At 33.7% G+C, this 18562-nt stretch overlaps 1 protein-coding gene across 3 annotated transcripts in view; it reads left to right on the top strand.

Annotated features, from left to right (window-relative positions):
• Nucleotides 1-18562, top strand: part of HERC4 (HECT and RLD domain containing E3 ubiquitin protein ligase 4) — a 127980-nt gene that overhangs the window by 98471 nt on the left and 10947 nt on the right. For 2 of the 3 annotated variants that reach the window (XM_010852153.1, XM_010852155.1), the window contains 6 exons: nucleotides 4042-4065; nucleotides 6043-6141; nucleotides 7954-8121; nucleotides 8348-8491; nucleotides 16577-16743; nucleotides 17675-17741. In XM_010852153.1, the coding sequence (XP_010850455.1) occupies nucleotides 4042-4065; nucleotides 6043-6141; nucleotides 7954-8121; nucleotides 8348-8491; nucleotides 16577-16743; nucleotides 17675-17741 (669 nt within the window). The remainder of the gene's footprint in view (nucleotides 1-4041; nucleotides 4066-6042; nucleotides 6142-7953; nucleotides 8122-8347; nucleotides 8492-16576; nucleotides 16744-17674; nucleotides 17742-18562) is intronic. The other variant, XM_010852154.1, reaches the window with a different exon arrangement.

Raw genomic sequence — 18562 nt, 5'->3', positions numbered from 1 at the left:
GACTAACTTTTCACCTCATCCTCTCTTATTTTCCCATCCTCTTTCATCTGTTTCCCTCTACACATTTCTGTGAAGTTTTTGCTTGATCTCCTACTCCTGCCACTTACTATTAATATATAAGCTTCTCTGTTTTGTTTTTCCAGACTCTGATATTAGGATATGAAACTTTTTTCAGTTGGATTCCTTTTGCTTTTTATCTCTTTTTCTCCCTCTACAGTAAATAGTTTCTTGGCAAAATAAAAGGGTATGTGAGTTTTCTCTTTATCTTCTGCTATTTGATGTCCACCCCCCCCCCACTTTCTAGATACTATTCTTAGTTTATTTGCTTACTTCTTTTAACTTTGCTCTAAAATTGTTTCTAAAAATACTTTAGTGGGAAATTCCCTAGTGGTCCAGTGGTTCGGGTTTTCACTGCCAAGGGCTGGGTTCGATCCCTGATCGAACTAGGTTCCCGTAAGCTGTGAGGCATAGTCAAAAGACAAAAATACTTTAGTGGTTACAACTAATCTTTTTGCTGCTTTTTCTTCCCTTTCTTATCCTTTTTGTTACTGTACAATATCAATATATGTCTAGTAAAAATTGGTGAATGTATAGAAAGGTCTATGCTAAGTCTTTGCCTGTTATAATTGAATCAAGTTAAGCATTTTTAAAAGTGTATATTCATTTATTTCAAGAACTGTGTATGTCTGTGTCAGATACAAGTAAGTACTAATTAAATATATTTGATAAACTGGTAAAATTTTTAGTCTTTAATATTATACTTTATACATTTTTAATTCATAACTTTTATTTCAGTATTAATTTTGCCATGTTTATAAGTCATTACTGTATTTGTTCTGTGGAGTTAAGGTTTTATACTTTAACTATGGACAATGCTGAGCTAATGACATGACATGGTCACCAGCAAACCAGGAAGATAGCGTGATGTAACACCTGGGAAGACCAGCTGGTACTTCCTGGGTTTGAGCTTCTTCCTCATTTAATGAAATGAAGAAATTAAAGTATATTTGCATACTTTAATATTTGTGATACATTTAATCCTTGCATTATAAACCTTGTAGTTATAATATTTCCCAGAATGTTGTCATTTGCTTTTTAAGCCCCCTTGTAATCTTTAATGGCATTAATATTTTGTGGATTCTTGGACTGATTCCTTATGCCTTGAATTACCAAATTATGTTTGTATATTTTTCATTTTCTTCATGTTTTAGAAGTATCTTTTATACTTCTGTCTAGTCACCAATACTTCATATTTATTTGAATTACTTCAGTAACTTCAGTATCCTCTGTTTATACTTATTCTGTGTTTCACCCTTAAATAATGATGCCACCAGCAATGATACAGTGTTTTGCCATAAGTAATATGTTGAAACTAAAACGTACCAAGGAATTGCATCTTTTTTTGTCTAAAACTAAGTAAATTATCATTCACTATTGATGTTTAAAGCAGCCTTAATGAAGTTTGCTTCAGACAATGAGACCCTGGCTTTTGAACATTCCTTCATGCCTTTCTCACTCGGGTTTCTAGGACATTGGGTAACTAAAATTAGGCATACTTTGACCTAATTTCAGGGGCCCCAGTGGACAAACAGCCAACAGATAGTGCTTGGGTATGTGGATTTGGAGCCAAGAGTAGACTGTGGGTTAAATGATACGATGGATTTTCAGCAATGGACCTTTAGTTGACCACACATATTTTGCTAGTATCCTGTCCGCATACCACCCCCCTGCCCCACCCCACCACTACCACCACTTAGTTTTTCTTTTAAATTTCCCTTGGAAATACTACTATGGCTCAGTTAGACTCGAAACTAATACAGTAACTACTTTGCAATCCTGACATTTCCCAGAGGAGTTTACCCTTGCTTTTGTATGTATTTACTTTGTTTTCAATGTTTAAGCTTTTGTCTTAGGTTTCTTAACACTTAAATTGAAATTTCTAATAGTGATCTTAATCTGGTTTTTCCTTTGATGCTTCTTCCCTAGGTAAATCATTTTGCTTGGTGTCTTATAATCTCTCTTCTTTTCCCAAGTTATCCATATCCCATTATTTTTTCATATTTCTTCTAGCTTACATCTCTCTCTACAATCAGACTTATGGTTTAGTTGCACTGTAAATTCTGACAGTCTTCCCAATGCAAAATGTTATGCCTAGCATTTTTCTCTATTTACGTGTAGCAACAAAGTACATATAGGTTAGTGTTTCATTATTAATAGTAAAATCCATCTTCCATGATACCAGGTATGAAACATAGTTATCAGATTGGCCATAGGTAATCAGAAAAATGTGGAAAGGTGTTTCTTACTCACACTTTCTTAGTTGTAGTAGGACTTTAAAAACATCCCACAAGATACATTTAGTACTATATAAGTATTTCAGGTGTTCCTGTTAAATTGCTTTAAATTAAACTGAGTGTAATCTAAATGGCTTTTTCTGCAGAACAGCTTCTATAATATATCTGCTAATACTGCCACTGGGATGCATATGTAGTGATAATTTGGTACTCAGAGTTTTTTAAATTAAAGAAACAATTATAAATGTTTATCTTTCTCAGAATAGGAAGTTAAAGTCATATTTACTTATGTTTATACTGTCTTGACTTTATTTGGCACAATATAGTGAATAAACCCTAAATGTTTGCCAATATATTAAAGCTTCCAGTGATACCCCTTGAGGCATATGCAAGAATGTAGCCAACTGCAGAGTTAGAGGGAACAGTTCACAAAGACTGCCCTCACTTCTGATACCAGTTGTGAGGTTGGAAGATTCCTGGAACCATTCTCAGGTTCAATAATTTGCTACAAAACTTCACAGAACTAATTGGAAACTATTACATTGACATTTACAGTTTATTATAAGGAGAGAGTTCAGATTAAAATCAGCCAAGGGGAAAAGTGTGTAGGGTAGAGTCTGGCAAAGGTACTAAAGACTGAACTTTAGTCTTCCTCTCCCTGAGGATCATAGACAAGTTACTTTCCTAGCATCTGTTTGTGATACAGAGTATTGCCAACCAAGGCAGCTCACTAGAACCTTGGTGCCCAGAGTTTTTATTGAGGCTCCATCACGTACTGCCTATATGGCTGGCCTTTAGTTGCCAACCCTTCTGCAGTAAGAACTGATAACCACATATCCCAGAGTCTCCAGGCAACCAGTAATACTCCTGTTGAGGTATGAAATTCAAAAGTCCTATAGATTGTCTTCCAGAGCAAAATCAGACTACTGGGAGAGGATCTCTTTGGGTAAGATTAACTCCTCACTGTACAAGGTACCATCTACAAATTTAGTAACATACTTTTGGAGATTTTAACCCTTTATTTGAGTCTGCACTCTAAACATACACAAAAGCTTTTTTCAAGAAAGTGTTGTACATTTCTGGTCAATGCAGTGGTAAGCTTTCATTATAATTTTCGTTATTATACCCTTCATGAATATCTCTCTCGTTTCATTTCTTGTTTCTACTTAGCAACCTCTATGCCCTGTCTTGTACTTCCTATTTTAAGCTAATTTAATGTTAAAGAATCCTTAGTATTTAGATACCTGCATTTCACTGGTTATTTCTGATGAATAACAACTTATGGCTTATTTTCTCCGTGTAGCTCTTTAATCTACTAAACACTTTTCAAACATTTTGTCAAGATTAACCAAGTCTTTGAGGAATATTTTCTCCCATTTTCCAAGTGGAGAAATTGGGCCATAAAATTATTTCTTCAAGACCGAATTAGTTGTAAGATTAGTTTTTCTGTTCTGCTTAAATTCTGCAAATGACGTACTTACTTGCTGAAACCAAATTTCATTATGTTCAAGCCTCAGTGATTTTCTGATCACAAGATATCTGAAAAAAGCTCTTACTACATTTTTAGATATATAAGGTATATGTAGAAAGGGTAAGTTTTGTTGTAGATGTATTTTGGTCTACTTCATTAATTCAATATTCTACTGTAGCAGAATAAATGAAATGCTACTTTGAATAGAAATGGTTAAATTTGGACACTAACATTGCTCTTTCCTCATTACTGTTACATTCTGCACTGCCGTCTTAGGATGTCAACCATGGATTAACTGAGGTAAGTTTGGTGTAATAAAGTCTCCTGTTCAGAGTAAGATACACTCTGTGTTGTCTTAAGTGATTGGAGATCCCAAGCTTCCTCTTTTTTGTGACTGTAAAACATATATATATTTTTATATATATATATATGAATGAGTGTATAGAACTTGTCCTATATAACATTTCAGAGGAATTTTCTGAAGAAAATTAGACCCTTTTTTCTTTAGTTAACATTACACCTATATGATGCCTTTCAACAATGTTTTAAAATATTTCCTATCCTCTTAAAGTCTTTCAGAATAAAATTTATAGTGTCCTCAGAATACAAAAAAAGCAAACTTGTAAAATTTAACAAAGGCTTACACAGAAGGCAGAAAATATTTTATGTTAGAGAAGTGGAATTATCTTCAGTTTTTAAACTAATAATTGATATTCAACATGGTCATAAAATTGAATAAACTTTCAAGGTTCTAGCATTTTGGCTTACATAATCAGCAATCCTGAATCACCTTTTTTTTTAACACTTGGGAATTTTGTATTATACTTCTATTATAGACATTAGGTTTTGTTGTTTACTTTGCTTTTTTTCCCAGCACTTGAATCAGTGACATATTTAGAATTAGTTTCAAATTATAGGCCCAGCATTGTTTGCTTCCTCACCCTCAAATAGAAGCAGCATATAAAATTATGAAATCAAAGAGTGCTGGGGCCGATGAGGACTTTAGAAATTGTCTCAGTCTTCTAGTTTCAGAGTAGTAAAAAGACTAGAAAAGTCATCAATAGCTGGTTAGTGACAAATACAGAGTGGAGGGTAAAATTGTCATGAAAAATAGCCAAGAATGACAATTTACTTAAGGATTAATATAACTCAGCATGTTGTCTTACATGTTGAGAACAATGAATTGATAATCTTGTGTTCTATACGGATTAGGCACTATTGAATTATTTCATTGTTTTTGATAGCCATAGTTAAAAGAGGCCTGGACAAATTGAAATATATTTAAAAGATGGCAGTTGGGATGAAGTAGAGTTGGAAACCATATTATTTTTCAGGGTGGTTGGAAAAACTGGGCATATTTAGTGTGGAAAAAAGACAACTTAGGGAGAATATGGCAGCATGAAGTATCTAAACCATATAAACTTCCCTCCGGGGGCAAAATGAAGACTGAAATAGAAAACAAAGTGATACATAGAAATGCAGATTCAGATTTAATATAAAAAGCTTTCTAATAACTTAAAGAGAGTTGCTTCATGGTGTATTAAGTCTTCACTGGAAGCCTTATAAGGAGAAGGGACTCTGTGTCAGAAGTAGCACAAAAATTTTGCTTTATTGGATACATGGTAGAAATACATCCTCTAGCTGATCTGTGACTGGCAGTTCATAGCTCTTTGTATTTTTCTGGCCTATTAAAAACTTTGCAGTCAATCACTATTTCATCTGCTAGGATAAATAATAAGGCGACTAATATCTGATAATGGTAATAAAAGATCAACTATTATTGATCAGCTTTGTAGGTTGACAGAAAATAATAGTGCTAATCATGCTTATTTTGTATGTTGAATGACAAATTTTGGGGCTCACAATAATGTTGGCACCCTATGGCATGCAGTAAATATGAATAAGTAGGTTGCTTATCATTGGCCTCAGTTGCTAGAGTAGCCCTAACATATGAGAACGGGGTACTGTATTTAACAGAGGAGCCCCAAATTTAGAATATATTTCCAATCTAGTTCACTGAAACTTCTAGTTTAATATAGGTTAAGCAAAAGATACCTGTAATTTACAATTTTATGGGTTCCTAAGTATACAATTCTCTCCCAAAATTGGGTATTAGGGTTCTTTATTCCAGTGCTTCATCTAATTATCAGTATAATTCCTGAATGACACAAAGCAAATAAACCAAGAATATGATCAACTTTACACAAGAAATGACAGTACTTATAAGAAATATGTCACAAACCAGTTTGTACTAATAAGCTAATTTTTTATTTCCAGTTGGCAGATATCCCGGTTACAATCTGCACATATCCATTTGTATTTGACGCCCAAGCAAAAACTACTCTGTTACAAACAGATGCAGTCTTACAGATGCAGGTAAAATGTTGTATAGTACTAGTTTAACTTGAGAGTAGTTTTAGAATTGTTTCTGTGGTTTTTTTCTTAAAGTAAATATTTGAAATGTCTTTGGGGATACTTTGTACCTTTGTAGTCTTGTCTTTTGCAAAGGTACTTTTACCAAAGTATCTTTAGTACTTATAAGACTATTGGATGTAAATTGTGCATTCTTATAAGGGATACTTAAATATATTTAAAAGGAAATAGAATAATTTATATAGAATATAAGGAAATAGAATTTAGATTTTTATCATTTTATATTTTAAAATGGTATAATCTTTCATCACAGAAATATGTAGCCTTTATAAACAGTTTGATTTGTTTCCTTGATAAAATGTTGGTTTGTTTCAAATCTTGCTGTATTATGTATTCCCTACCTATGTACTTAGTAGAAGATGAAAGTGAGTAAAGATGAGATGATGTTAGAGTAGGAGGCATTTGATCACATGTTGGGAGGAGGGTGTGAAATTTCTGTGAAGAATGTTTTAGTAATAATAAGGTGTTTTGAGGTTGGTTGTCTCCTCCTCTTTGCTCTTTTCCTCCCCCCACGTATGTTGAGTGTTTTTTCCTTTATAATGAGAATTTTAAAAACTAGTTTACATTGTGAATGTGAAGGAATACAATAGTTTTACTTTTACCTTTTGAACTTGTAAATTAAAAAGGTTTTGAGTTTTTTTCCTCTGATAGAGAATATCAGACTATAGAGCTGAGGACTAAGAAAGGATGAGATGAGACCTTGGGTACTTAATATTCTAAAAATGCTTTTAAAAATTACCCCCGTCCTACTTTTGTTAGCAGTTTTTATTCCTTTAAAATAAATGCATTTGATGTTCTAAATTCTTCCATAGTTTTAAACAATAAATAATACAAAGAGGAGTTTTAGAGCTGCACTTATTTCTGTTCTCATCAGTGGAAGAAATAAGTATTTTTTGCAAGGTTCTATACTAACAATTGGATTGCTGGGTTTTTTCAGCAGTCTTTGTTAAAACAATTACTTGGTGCTTTCGATGTACGATATTTCATTTTAGAACAAGAACACAAAGAAAATCACAGGAAAAAACAAAAATAAAAGCTTTAAATTGGTAAAAGCCAAATGTTTGGAGTGTGAGCACAAAAGGTGATCACTTGGAGCTTCCCTGGTGGCTCAGCAGTAAAGAACCTACCTGCAGCGCAGGGTCCTGGGTCGGGAACATGCCTTAGAAAAGGAAATGGCAACCCACTGCAGTATTCTTGCCTGCGGAATCCCATGCAGAGAGGGACCAGGTGGGCTATAGTCCATGGGGTTGCAGAAGAGTCAGACAGAACTTAGTGACTAATAACAGTAACATTGTGATCAATCTACTAGATGACTTTCTGTAAACCTTTTGGTTGACCAGGCTGTTTCTTATTCTATGGAAAGGTATGTTTTAATGCAGTTTTCTTTTTCTCCACACTTTCCATCCTAGTTATTTTTTGAGAGACAACAGTGTTCAGGTTTATCATTATTATTATAGTTCCATGCTTATTTAATGGTATCATCAGTTATACATTACTACAAAAATTTCAAAAGGATAGTTTTTTTCTCAGAATATAGTTTTTTAAGCTCTGATGCTGTGTTAAATACTGTGTTAGGTGCTATGTGAATTCAATAATACAGTAATTTGTTTTTTTTATTGTTCAGTTGCTAAGTCATGTTCAACTCGTCACAATCCTATGGGCCGTGGATAGCTATAAATAAGTAGAGGTTAGCTTATCCAGTCATAGTAGCTTCTTCCTAGCATTGTTGTTAAATTTTTAATTTTTGTTTTCTAGATGGCTATTGACCAGGCCCACAGACAGAATGTCTCCTCTCTTTTTCTCCCAGTGATTGAATCTGTGAACCCTTGCCTAATTCTAGTGGTACGTAGGGAAAATATTGTAGGAGATGCAATGGAAGTCCTTAGGAAAACAAAAAATATAGACTACAAAAAGCCACTCAAGGTAATTTAACATTTTCTGTTGTATAATTGGAACTTTTATTCAGAAAATATGTTTAAAGTTTTCCTGTTTATTTTTATAGTATCTTTGAATCTTAATAAAAATATACTTAAACAAAATTATAGCTATTAATTGCTGAACATTTATTCATAATAAATAATGTATTATAGAGTCTCCAGAATATACTTTTCATTTCTTTACACTCAGTGTTTGCATTATCCTCTTTTAGGTTATATTTGTTGGAGAAGATGCTGTTGATGCAGGAGGGGTACGCAAAGAATTTTTCTTGCTTATCATGAGGGAATTATTGGATCCTAAATATGGCATGTTTAGGTATTACGAAGATTCCAGACTCATTTGGTTTTCTGATAAGGTAAAAAGTCCAGCCATCTAAATTACTTTTGTAAATAAATACACACACACCCCTATATATTTCAGCTTAACTCATTAACTTACTAGATTCCTAACATTCACAGATCTGTTTTATTACAATTTTAAAAATCATAAACTTTTGGATTTACAGTCATTAAAACAGATTATGCTTATCATTTCAAATTAGCAAAAGAAATTAAGGAATGGTCAGCCTGAAAAATGATGTTGACTGTTCTGCTGAGTTAGATTTGAGGATTGAATAGCTACCAGATTAACTTTCATTCTGGGGAGAATCAATTTATCGTTAGGGGTCATTGATTTCTCTCCCATGTCATATAGGGCAGAGATAACTATGCAGCAAATATTTCATGATCTAAGTTCTTCCCATCACATAAAGTCAATGCCTACTCACTTACCTATTTTCCACTGCTATGCGTGCATACTCAGTCACTAAGTCAGGTCCAACTCTGTGCAACCCAATGGACTGTAGCCCACCAGGCTCCTCTGCCCATGGGTTTTTCCAGGCAAGAATACTGGAGTGGATTACCATTTCCTTTTGTAGGGAATCTTCCCAACCCAGGGATCAAACCCACGTCTCCTGTATCTCCTGCATCTCCTGCATTAGCAGGTAGATTCTGTACCACTGAGCAGCCTTCCACTTTCTAGCTAAAACTGGCAGAGGCAGAGTTGGGTAGTTATGACAGAGCCCCTGTGGCCAACAAAAGCTAAAATATTTACTATCTGCCCCTTTACAGAAGAAGTTTGCTGGCCCCTGATTTAGAAACTGTAAGTGAAATGGGTGGTTCAGTTTGTAGAACTCTTGAGTTGAAAGAAATTTGAATTATGTACTATTTGTTCTAAAAACCTTAATATATTATTTAGTCATTTCTTCCAGGAGAGTGTCCTTTGTGATGTTAGCAGTCATGATGATCAGTGCCTAGGCTAAATTTATTAGGGGTTGCAAAATGATGCTACTCTTAATTCTGACATTTCTTTTTCATTTTTGTAGCTTAAATACTTGTAAGGAAATTTCCTCATCTACTATTTGATCCTTAGTAATACAGTTCATATGAGATCTTTTACATTCTGTCTCTGTAGTTACTTATTTTTCACAAGAATGAATCTGTTCATTAGCATACCAGGGGTGACAGTTCATTTTTTGGTTTTGTTTTCAAATATTATTATATATTCATGGATTAAACATATTTGATGTTTTTCAATCCATTGCTGTATGCTGTGCTCAGTCGCTTGAGTTGTGTCCAACTCTTTGCAACTCCACAGATCATTGCCCGACAGGCTTCTCTATCTGTGGTATTACTCCAGCGAGAATACTGGAGTGGGTTGCCATGCCCTACTCCAGGAGATCTTCCCAACCCAGGGATCGAGCCTACATCTCTTGCATCTCCAGTGGATTCTTTCCTGCTGAGCCACCAGGGAAGCCCTTCAATCCATTGCAGTTATTATCTTTATTGGTATTATCCCATTCTTGTCAGAAGAGCTCTTCCACTTGGCACCTGAGTCCTTTTGATACAGTCTTAATACTCTGCTTCCTAGATAATAATACTCAGGCTTCCCAGGTGGTACTAGGGGTAAAGAATTCTTGTGCCAATGTAGGAGACGTTAAGAGACATGGGTTCACTCCCTAGGTTGGGAAGATCCCCTGGAGGAGGGCGTGGCAACCCACTCCAGTATTCTCACTGGAATAATCCCATGGAGAGAGAAGTCTGGTGGTCTGCTGCAGTCCATAAGGTCACAGAGAGTTGTACACAACTGAGTGTCTGAGCACTAATACTCTTTTAAGTAATTTCCTTGCTACCTGGTGTACTTGGTATGATAAAATGTTCTAGACTTGTACATTACTGCCTAACAATATCAACCTTTCAACCAATATTATGATAACTATAAAAACAGTTGACCCTGGAACAATAGAGATTTGAACTGTGTCTTTTCACTTATATGCAGATTCTTTTAAACAACTATATACTGTGATTCTACACTATCCTCAGTTGGTTGAATCTGCAGATAAAGGACCAGCTAGAAGATTATACTCAAGTTTTCAAGTGCACAGGGGATCAGCATTCCTAACCCCTGAGATGTTCAGGGGTCAACTGTAGTTCTAATTGTTTTGCAAGGTTTTTTGCCCCTTGAGTATACCCTAGGATAGAGGCATGTTTGTTAGAAGGTTAGAGTAGGGGGAAGGGTGTTGGAATCTTGAAGAAGAAAGAAGAGTGAAATAATAACCCAAGGGAGTGGATCTCTCTTACCTTTTCAGTTATATCTTGATTTGGACAATAGGAGCCCAATGGAGCTGGCTCCTACTTAGTGTACTTTTGACATGTCCCCATTTTTCTTTCATTATTCTTTAAATTTGGTATACAATTTGGTACAGAAAATGTTCCATGTGGTTTTGTGTTTTCCATACCCTAGTCCTGACACTAGCCATTTCTTCTAAGGGCCCTGGCTTCTTTAAGTTTAAAATGGTACTTAGAAGTTCACTTGTGGATGCTGAGTGTACTCACGCCTCAGAGACAGTGTAGGAAGGAGGGAGGAAATCAGAGGGCCGTTTGTTCTTTTTAATTTAATATTATTTTTTAATGAGGTAAAATTTATAAAACTAAGTTCTTCCTCTGAAGAATTTTTTAAATACACAGTTCGGGGGCATTTAGTACATTCACAGTGCTCTGCAACCCTCACCACTATCTAGTTCTATTTCATCACCTCAAAATGAAACTTGTAGACATAGCAGTTTCTCCCCGTATCCTTTCAGCCTCAATCACTGCTTTACTATCTTTTTCCATGGATTTGTCTGTTCTTGATATTTGCTGTTAAATGGCCTTTGGTATCTGACTTCTCTCATTTAGGATAATGTTTCCAAGGCTCATCCATTTGTATCATGTGTCAGTACTTTATTCCTTTTTGTAGCTGAATAATGCTCTGTTGTATAGCTGTACCCCATTCGTTTATTCGTTCGTTAGTTGATGGAATTTTGGGTTGTTTACCTCTTTTGGTGAAATACTCTTGAATAGTACTAGTATGAAAACTTGTGCAAGTTATTGTTTGCAGTTATTTTGGATCTGTACTTACGAGTGGAATTGTTAGGTGATGTGATAATTCTGTTTGACTTTTTGAGGAACCACCAAATTGTCTTCCACAATGGCTGAACCATTTTACATTTCCATTAGGAATATATGAGGATTCCAGTTTGAACATTTGCTACTTCCTTTTTTAAAAAAATATATTTAAAAATGTATTTTATGCATGTATTTATTTCTTCTTACTATAGTGGGTTTGAAGTGATATTTCATTGTGATTCAGTTTGCATCCCCTGCTGACTAATGATGTATTTGCTTGGCCATTTGTGTATCTTCTTTAGCAAAATGTCATTTTTAAGTTGGATTTTTATTGTTACAGTTTTAAGAGTTCTTTTATGTATTCTGGATACTAGATTTTTGAGAAATATATGATTTGCAAATATTCTCTTCCACTATGTGAATTAACTCTTCACTTTCTTGATAATATCCTTTGATATCAAAAGTTTTAAATATTGGTAAAGTCTTTTCTCAGTCTGTTTCATATATTGGTGCTTGTGCTTTTCGGTGTTATAACTAAGAAACCATGGACAAATTTAAGGTCATGAAGATTTCCCTGAGTTTCTTAGAAGAGTTTTATAGTTTTTGCTGTTATTTTTAGGTCTTTGATATATCATGAGTTCATTTGACTATTGTTTGAGGTAAGAGTTCAACTTCATTCTTTGCATGTTAATACCTGGTTGTCTCACCATTGTTAAAGAGACTAATATTCTTTCCCCATTGAATAGTCATGGCATCCTTGTTGAAAATTAATTGTCCATCATTATATGGATTTATTTCTGGACTCTCAATTTTATTCAGATGATGTATATGTCTGTTCTTATGCCAGTACCACACTGTCTTGTTTACTATAGCTTTGTAGATTTTGAAATTGCAATGTGTGAGTCTTCCTACTTTGTTCTTCCTATTCAAGATTCTTTTGACTATTAGGAATCCTTTGCAATTCTGTATGAATTTTACAGTTAGCTTTCCATTTCTGCAAAAAAAGAAAAAGCCACTGAGATTGTAATAGAGAATACATTGAATTTGTACATCAGTTTGGGAAGTATTGTCTTCTAGTCTATGGACATGGGATATCTTTCCAGTTATTTAGGTCTTTTAATTTCTTTCAGCAACATTTTGTAGTTTTCAGTGTACAAGTCTTAGGCTTCCGTGGTTAAATTTATTTCTAATTATTTTGTTTTTTTCGATGCTGCTGTAACTGGAATTGTTTTCTTAGTTTTAGTTCATTGCTAATGTGTAGAAATACAGCTGATTGTTTTCTGTGTTGATCATGTGCTAAATTCATTTATTATATCTAATAGTTTGTTTTATGGACTCTTTAGAATTTCTGTTTACAAGATCGTGTCATCTATAAATTCAGTAGGTTTAATTTTACTCTTTCTTTCCTATTTGGATACTTCTATTTCTTTTTCGTATCTAATTGCCCTGCCTTCAACTTCCAGTATGTTTTCAAATGCAAATAGTGAGAGTGGACATGCTTCTCAATTTTTCCTGATCTGCGTGGAATGTCAGCTGTGGATTTTCACAAATTCCTTGAATCATGTTAAGGAAATTCACTTCTATGCTTAGTTTGTTGAGTTTATTTATCATGAAAGGGTGTTAGATTTTATTCACAATTTTTTTCCTGCATTAGTTGAGGTGATCATGTGGTTTCTTTCCTTCATTCCATTATGTGATGTATTACATTGGTTGATTTTCTTATGTTCAACAACCTTGCATTCCTGACCATTCACTTGGTCATGGTGTGTAATTCTTTTTATATAAGCTGCTGGATTCAGTTTGCTAGTATTCTGTTGACAATTATTCTGTTATTATTAGGAATACTGCTTTATGGTTTTCTTTGGGGGGTGTGTGTGTGTGAAAGATGTCTTTGTCTGGCTTTGTTATCATGGCATCCCTAACCTGATAGAATGAGTTAAAAACTGTCTCCTTCTCTTCCTTTTCTAAGAAGACTCTGAGATTGATAGGTGTTAATTCTTCTAAATGTTTGGTAGAATCTGGTCTCAGGCTTTTGTTGGCAGGTGTTTGATTGATGGTTCAATCTCTTGTTAAAAGTTTCTTTAGGTTTTCTAATTCTTCTTATATAAGTTTGTGTGTTTGTAGGAATTTATCCATTTCATCTATATTGTCTATTTTGGTGGCATTCAGTTATTCATAATTGTGGCCTAATTACTCATTATTGTCTTATAATCCTTTTTATTTTTATAAAGTCAGTAGTAATGCCCACACTTTCAGTCCTGAATCTAGTAAGTTTTCTCTCTTTATTTCTCGGTCATGCTAGTAGAGGTTTGTTAATTTTGTTGATCTCCACTTTAACCTTTATTATTTTCCCCGTCTGCTAGGTTTGAGTTTGGTTTACTCTTCCTTTTGTAGTTACTTAGGATGTAAAGTTAAGTTATTTGTTTGAAGTATTATTTCTTTTTAAATTTAGATGCTTACAACTATAAAAATTTCTTTTTGAACACTGCTTTCCCTGTCATCCATAAGTTTTTGTATGATGTGTTTTCATTTTTAGGAGTTCAAGTATTTTCTGATTTCCCTTGTGGTGGTACCTTCTTTGACTAATCTTTTTTAAAAGTGTGTTGTTTAATCTCCACATCTCTGTGACTTTTCCATATTTCCTTCTGATGTTGATTTCTAGTTTCATTCCATTATGTCCTATAAGGTTTATTTTATGATTTTATTCTTTTAAAATGTAGCCATTTAAAGTTAATCATTTATTGGTTTTATTTCTTATTCATCTAGTTTTCTTGTGTTTGTTTCTTTTGTTTTTTCCTTGTAATTCTTGGCTGTTTATTATTTTAGAATGTGACACTGAAATGCTACCTAGATACTTTTGTGTCTGGGCATATGCACATTTATGTTTAGGGACCCCACTCGTAAAGTGATTAGGTAGAGGTCTTTGAAGGATGAACCTGCATATGTCAGCATGTGTAAGCTTTTTACCCTTTGTGTTTACAGGGATGGTTGTAGCCCTGGCTGTCAGTGTTCTTCTAGTAGTGTTCCAGACACTGGAAAGGGAAGCTAGGATTCCCATTGTTCACTGTATAGACTTCCATTTGATCCCTTTGTTTTTGAAGCAGGACCCGGAGCATCAGTTGTCTCAGATTCCAGAGCTTCTTTGATTCATCCTTTCTAGAAAGTCAAAGGCCTCTCCCGTCAAGCATCCTGTTTTCAACCCCTCTCTGATACTTAACTCTCAGAGTTATGTTTTACTAGCTGAGCTAGCTGGAATACCTCTGACTTCACAGGGATAGACCGGCACTGTCAGTTCCTGAGCCTACAGCATAGATGAGCTTGTTTTTTTTTACTGGCTTTTCTCACAAGCTGCTGTTTCCATTTTTTCTGCTTTACCAAATCAAACCAGCCATTTATTTTTCATATCTTGAGATATTGAAATTTCTTTCGTGCTATTGAAACTCCTCCCTATTCTTTTTTCTTGTGAATTTATGCCATTTATTCCTGTATTCTCATCTACAGGGATTTCTGGAAGAAGAGATATTAACACATACACAGTCTGCCCTGTTTAAGGACTTTTTGAGCTTCAACACCATGTAGGGACATCACAGAAGAAAAAGAGAAATCTGACCAATGAAAAATATGAGATAACAGAACATAAAAGGCATATATGTTTTGAATATGACACAGGGTAATAACCCTAACATATGATGTATTCAAATATAAATATATAAGAAAACACTAACCCCTAAAAGATAAATGGGCTAAGCACACAAAAAGACTTTTCAAAAACACACACAAATCTATATTTTTAGTATCACTAGTAGTCAAAAATGTACAGTGAAACACATTTGTCATTTTTTAACTCAAATATATTTTATGTGTGTATATAGATGAAAATGTGAAAAGATAGTCATTTTCCTGGACTACAATGGCAGTATAAACTAGAACAGTTGTGGAGGAAAAGAGTTTTTATGGTATGCTTAGCATTCCTTTGACTTTGAAATTCTTCCTTGCAAAGCAGAATTTCTTCTATGGAAATATTCCAAACTATGGACCAGTATATATATACACACATATATATATATATGCAAAAAAGATACCCATCTTATTTTGAAAATGACTAGCTAATTAGAATGTTTATTGAGCCTTTACTGTGCGCTGTAAGAACTATGCTAAAAGCATTTTACATACATGATTCCACTTAATCCTCACAATAACCTTATGAGATTAATACTGCTTTTATCTTGAAAACACTGACATTAGATAGTGAATGAACTATGTCTGGAGCCCCAGATCTAATTTAAAAATTTCTTCTGTTAATTACATGCTCACAGAATTTCCTGTGAACATACATTAATTCTTTAAAAATTATTAAATCTTTAATTCTTTAAAGATTACTGAAGGAAACAAACATTGTTTTTAATATTTTAATCATCTAGATGTCCAACTATAGTTATTAATAGCTAATTTAGCAAGCCTTAATATTAATAGCTAATTTAGCAAGCCATGATACTTCTATGTGATTAATATTCAGCCATTAAAAATCATGTTCTGGAAGAGTAATGACATAAGAAATACTTGTGTTGTAATTAGAAGAATGAGAAAACCTTTAATATGTTTTATATTATTTTTCTGAACTTATAGTAGATGGAAATACATTAAAATTTTTAAAAATCATTGTCCCTGGTGTTCCTAAGTGATTGAGTTACACAGGTGTTTAATTTATTTTCTTCCATAAGCTTTTTATTTTTCAAATTCTGAATGTGTATAAGTTTTTAAATCAGAAAAAAGTTCTAGTAATCATTTCATTTAATATAATGCTTAGTGATGTGAAAATGATTATATTTCTGGGGGAAAAGTCAGTTGTGAAATTATATGTATAGTATCATCTCCACTAGATTTTAGTTTTGTCTCTCCTAGAAAATACATTGAATGAAAATGTGCAAAAATACTAACAATAATATTGCCCCAGGAAGATAGGAATGAGAATGAACTTTTTTCTTTTTATTCATTAATTTTTTCTGTATTTTCAGACATTTGAAGACAGTGATTTATTCCACTTAATTGGTGTTATCTGTGGATTAGCAATTTATAATTTTACTATTGTGGACCTCCATTTTCCTTTGGCTTTATATAAGAAACTGCTAAAAAAGAAGCCATCCCTGGAAGATTTGAAAGAACTGGTCCCTGATGTTGGGAGGTTAGTTGTAAAAAGTGGCACGAATGGGGTTTAGAAAATAGGAAATGGGGGATGTACAGAAGTTTTCTTTTTAGGAATAATTATGTTTCTGTTGTTCTTCTTGAATTTCCAAAATAAACCAGTAACCCTTCTAATAAAAGAAAAAACCATTGTGAGAATTTCCTACTGAAAGAGTTATATGTATAAAGCCATTTGGTAAATTTTTAGTTTAACAATACTTTGTGAATATCAGATAATAAATTTAGGAAGGTAATGTTTCTTGAATGTAGTTAAATAATTGATTTGGACTTTTACTTCTAATCACCTTCATTCCTAGGTGGAATATGTAGTTCTTTTTATTTATTACATTAAATGGAATAAAAAATTACATATAAGAACAAGTATTAAAAATGGGTGCATGCATGGTCTTTGTATTCAAAGGAAGTAAAAATCTTAGTTTTTTTCTCTTCGATATTGTATATAAATTTGCCAGTCACTCAGTTGTGTTCTACTCTGTAACCCCATGGACTGCAGCCCACCAGGCTCCTCTGTCCGTGGGCTTCTTCAGGCAAGAATCCTGGAATGGGTTGCCATTTTAGGGGATCTTCCTGACCCAGGGATTGAACCTGTGTCTCCTGCATTGCAGGCAGATTCTTCACCATCTGAGTCACCAGGGAAGCCCTAAAAATTATATATAAGAACAAGTATTAAAAATGGGTGGATACATGGCCTTTGTATTCAAAGGAAAAGATAAAAACCTTTGTTTTTTTTCCCTTCAACATTGTTTATAAATTTGCTTGTACAGCTACCATTCTGAAACAAACATAAAAGTACAGATTAGCAAAAGGATTTGACCAAGAATGAATGAGAAATATATACCTAGTCATAGGCAAACTAGTCAAAATAATGCAATTATGTTTTACTTCAAAGCAACATACATATTGTTTTTCAGAAGCATGCAACAGTTACTGGACTATCCTGAAGATGATGTTGAAGAGACATTTTGTCTTAATTTTACGGTAAGATGGAAAGACATAGAATAGTAGCTTGATTGTTCATCATCCCCTTTATTTATCAGCTATGCCTTATGGTTTTTATTTTGATGAATGGAATTCTTAACCCTTTAGCTAACATTTATTGAGCATTAACTATATGCTAGTCACATGCATTATTTCATTTAATCCTCATAATCCCAAGAGATCGGTATTATTATCCTTATTTTACAGATGAGAAAACTGAAAACAGTTGTCAAATTTCAGAGATAGTATTTGTATCCAGCTCTGTGACTGGATAAGCCTGTGTTGTTTAACATTATACTAAAGATCTTTCCAGATACAAGGGTTCCTCTTTATTCAAGTGTTCATTTTTTTTTGAGTCTGCAATCACAAGAATATTTAGAGAAGTAAAGGTTATTGTAACATGAATCCACTAATGAATTTGCCACCTAAAAGATGAATTCCCACTCAGACATCCCTTTTATAGTAACATTCATCCTTGTGAATTTTGTCTTACTATTGGATACAATGCAATATAAATGGAAATACATTGAAATATTATTTGGAAAATGAAATTACAAATCTTAAAAAAGATGTAGAATTTAATTCAGTGAGAGGGATGTTCAATAAATCATCTAGTCTTTATGCAGAATCATTGATAAATGAGGATCTGGCAGAAATAGAATAGTTGACAATTAAAGGAGAGAAAAATCAGCAAGGATTATGATAAGGCACTTCAGAAGTAACTATTTGAATAGTATAAATTAGATTCTTGGGAAAATGGTAAAAACCTTCAGTTTTTCTTTTTTCCTGTCTATTCTTCTCAAAAACTTCGTGTGCCCTCC

Source organism: Bison bison, unplaced genomic scaffold (assembly GCF_000754665.1).
Source record: "Bison bison bison isolate TAMUID 2011002044 unplaced genomic scaffold, Bison_UMD1.0 scf7180017864309, whole genome shotgun sequence".
NCBI lineage: Eukaryota > Metazoa > Chordata > Mammalia > Artiodactyla > Bovidae > Bison > Bison bison.
This window is presented reverse-complemented; position numbering and strand designations above follow the sequence as displayed.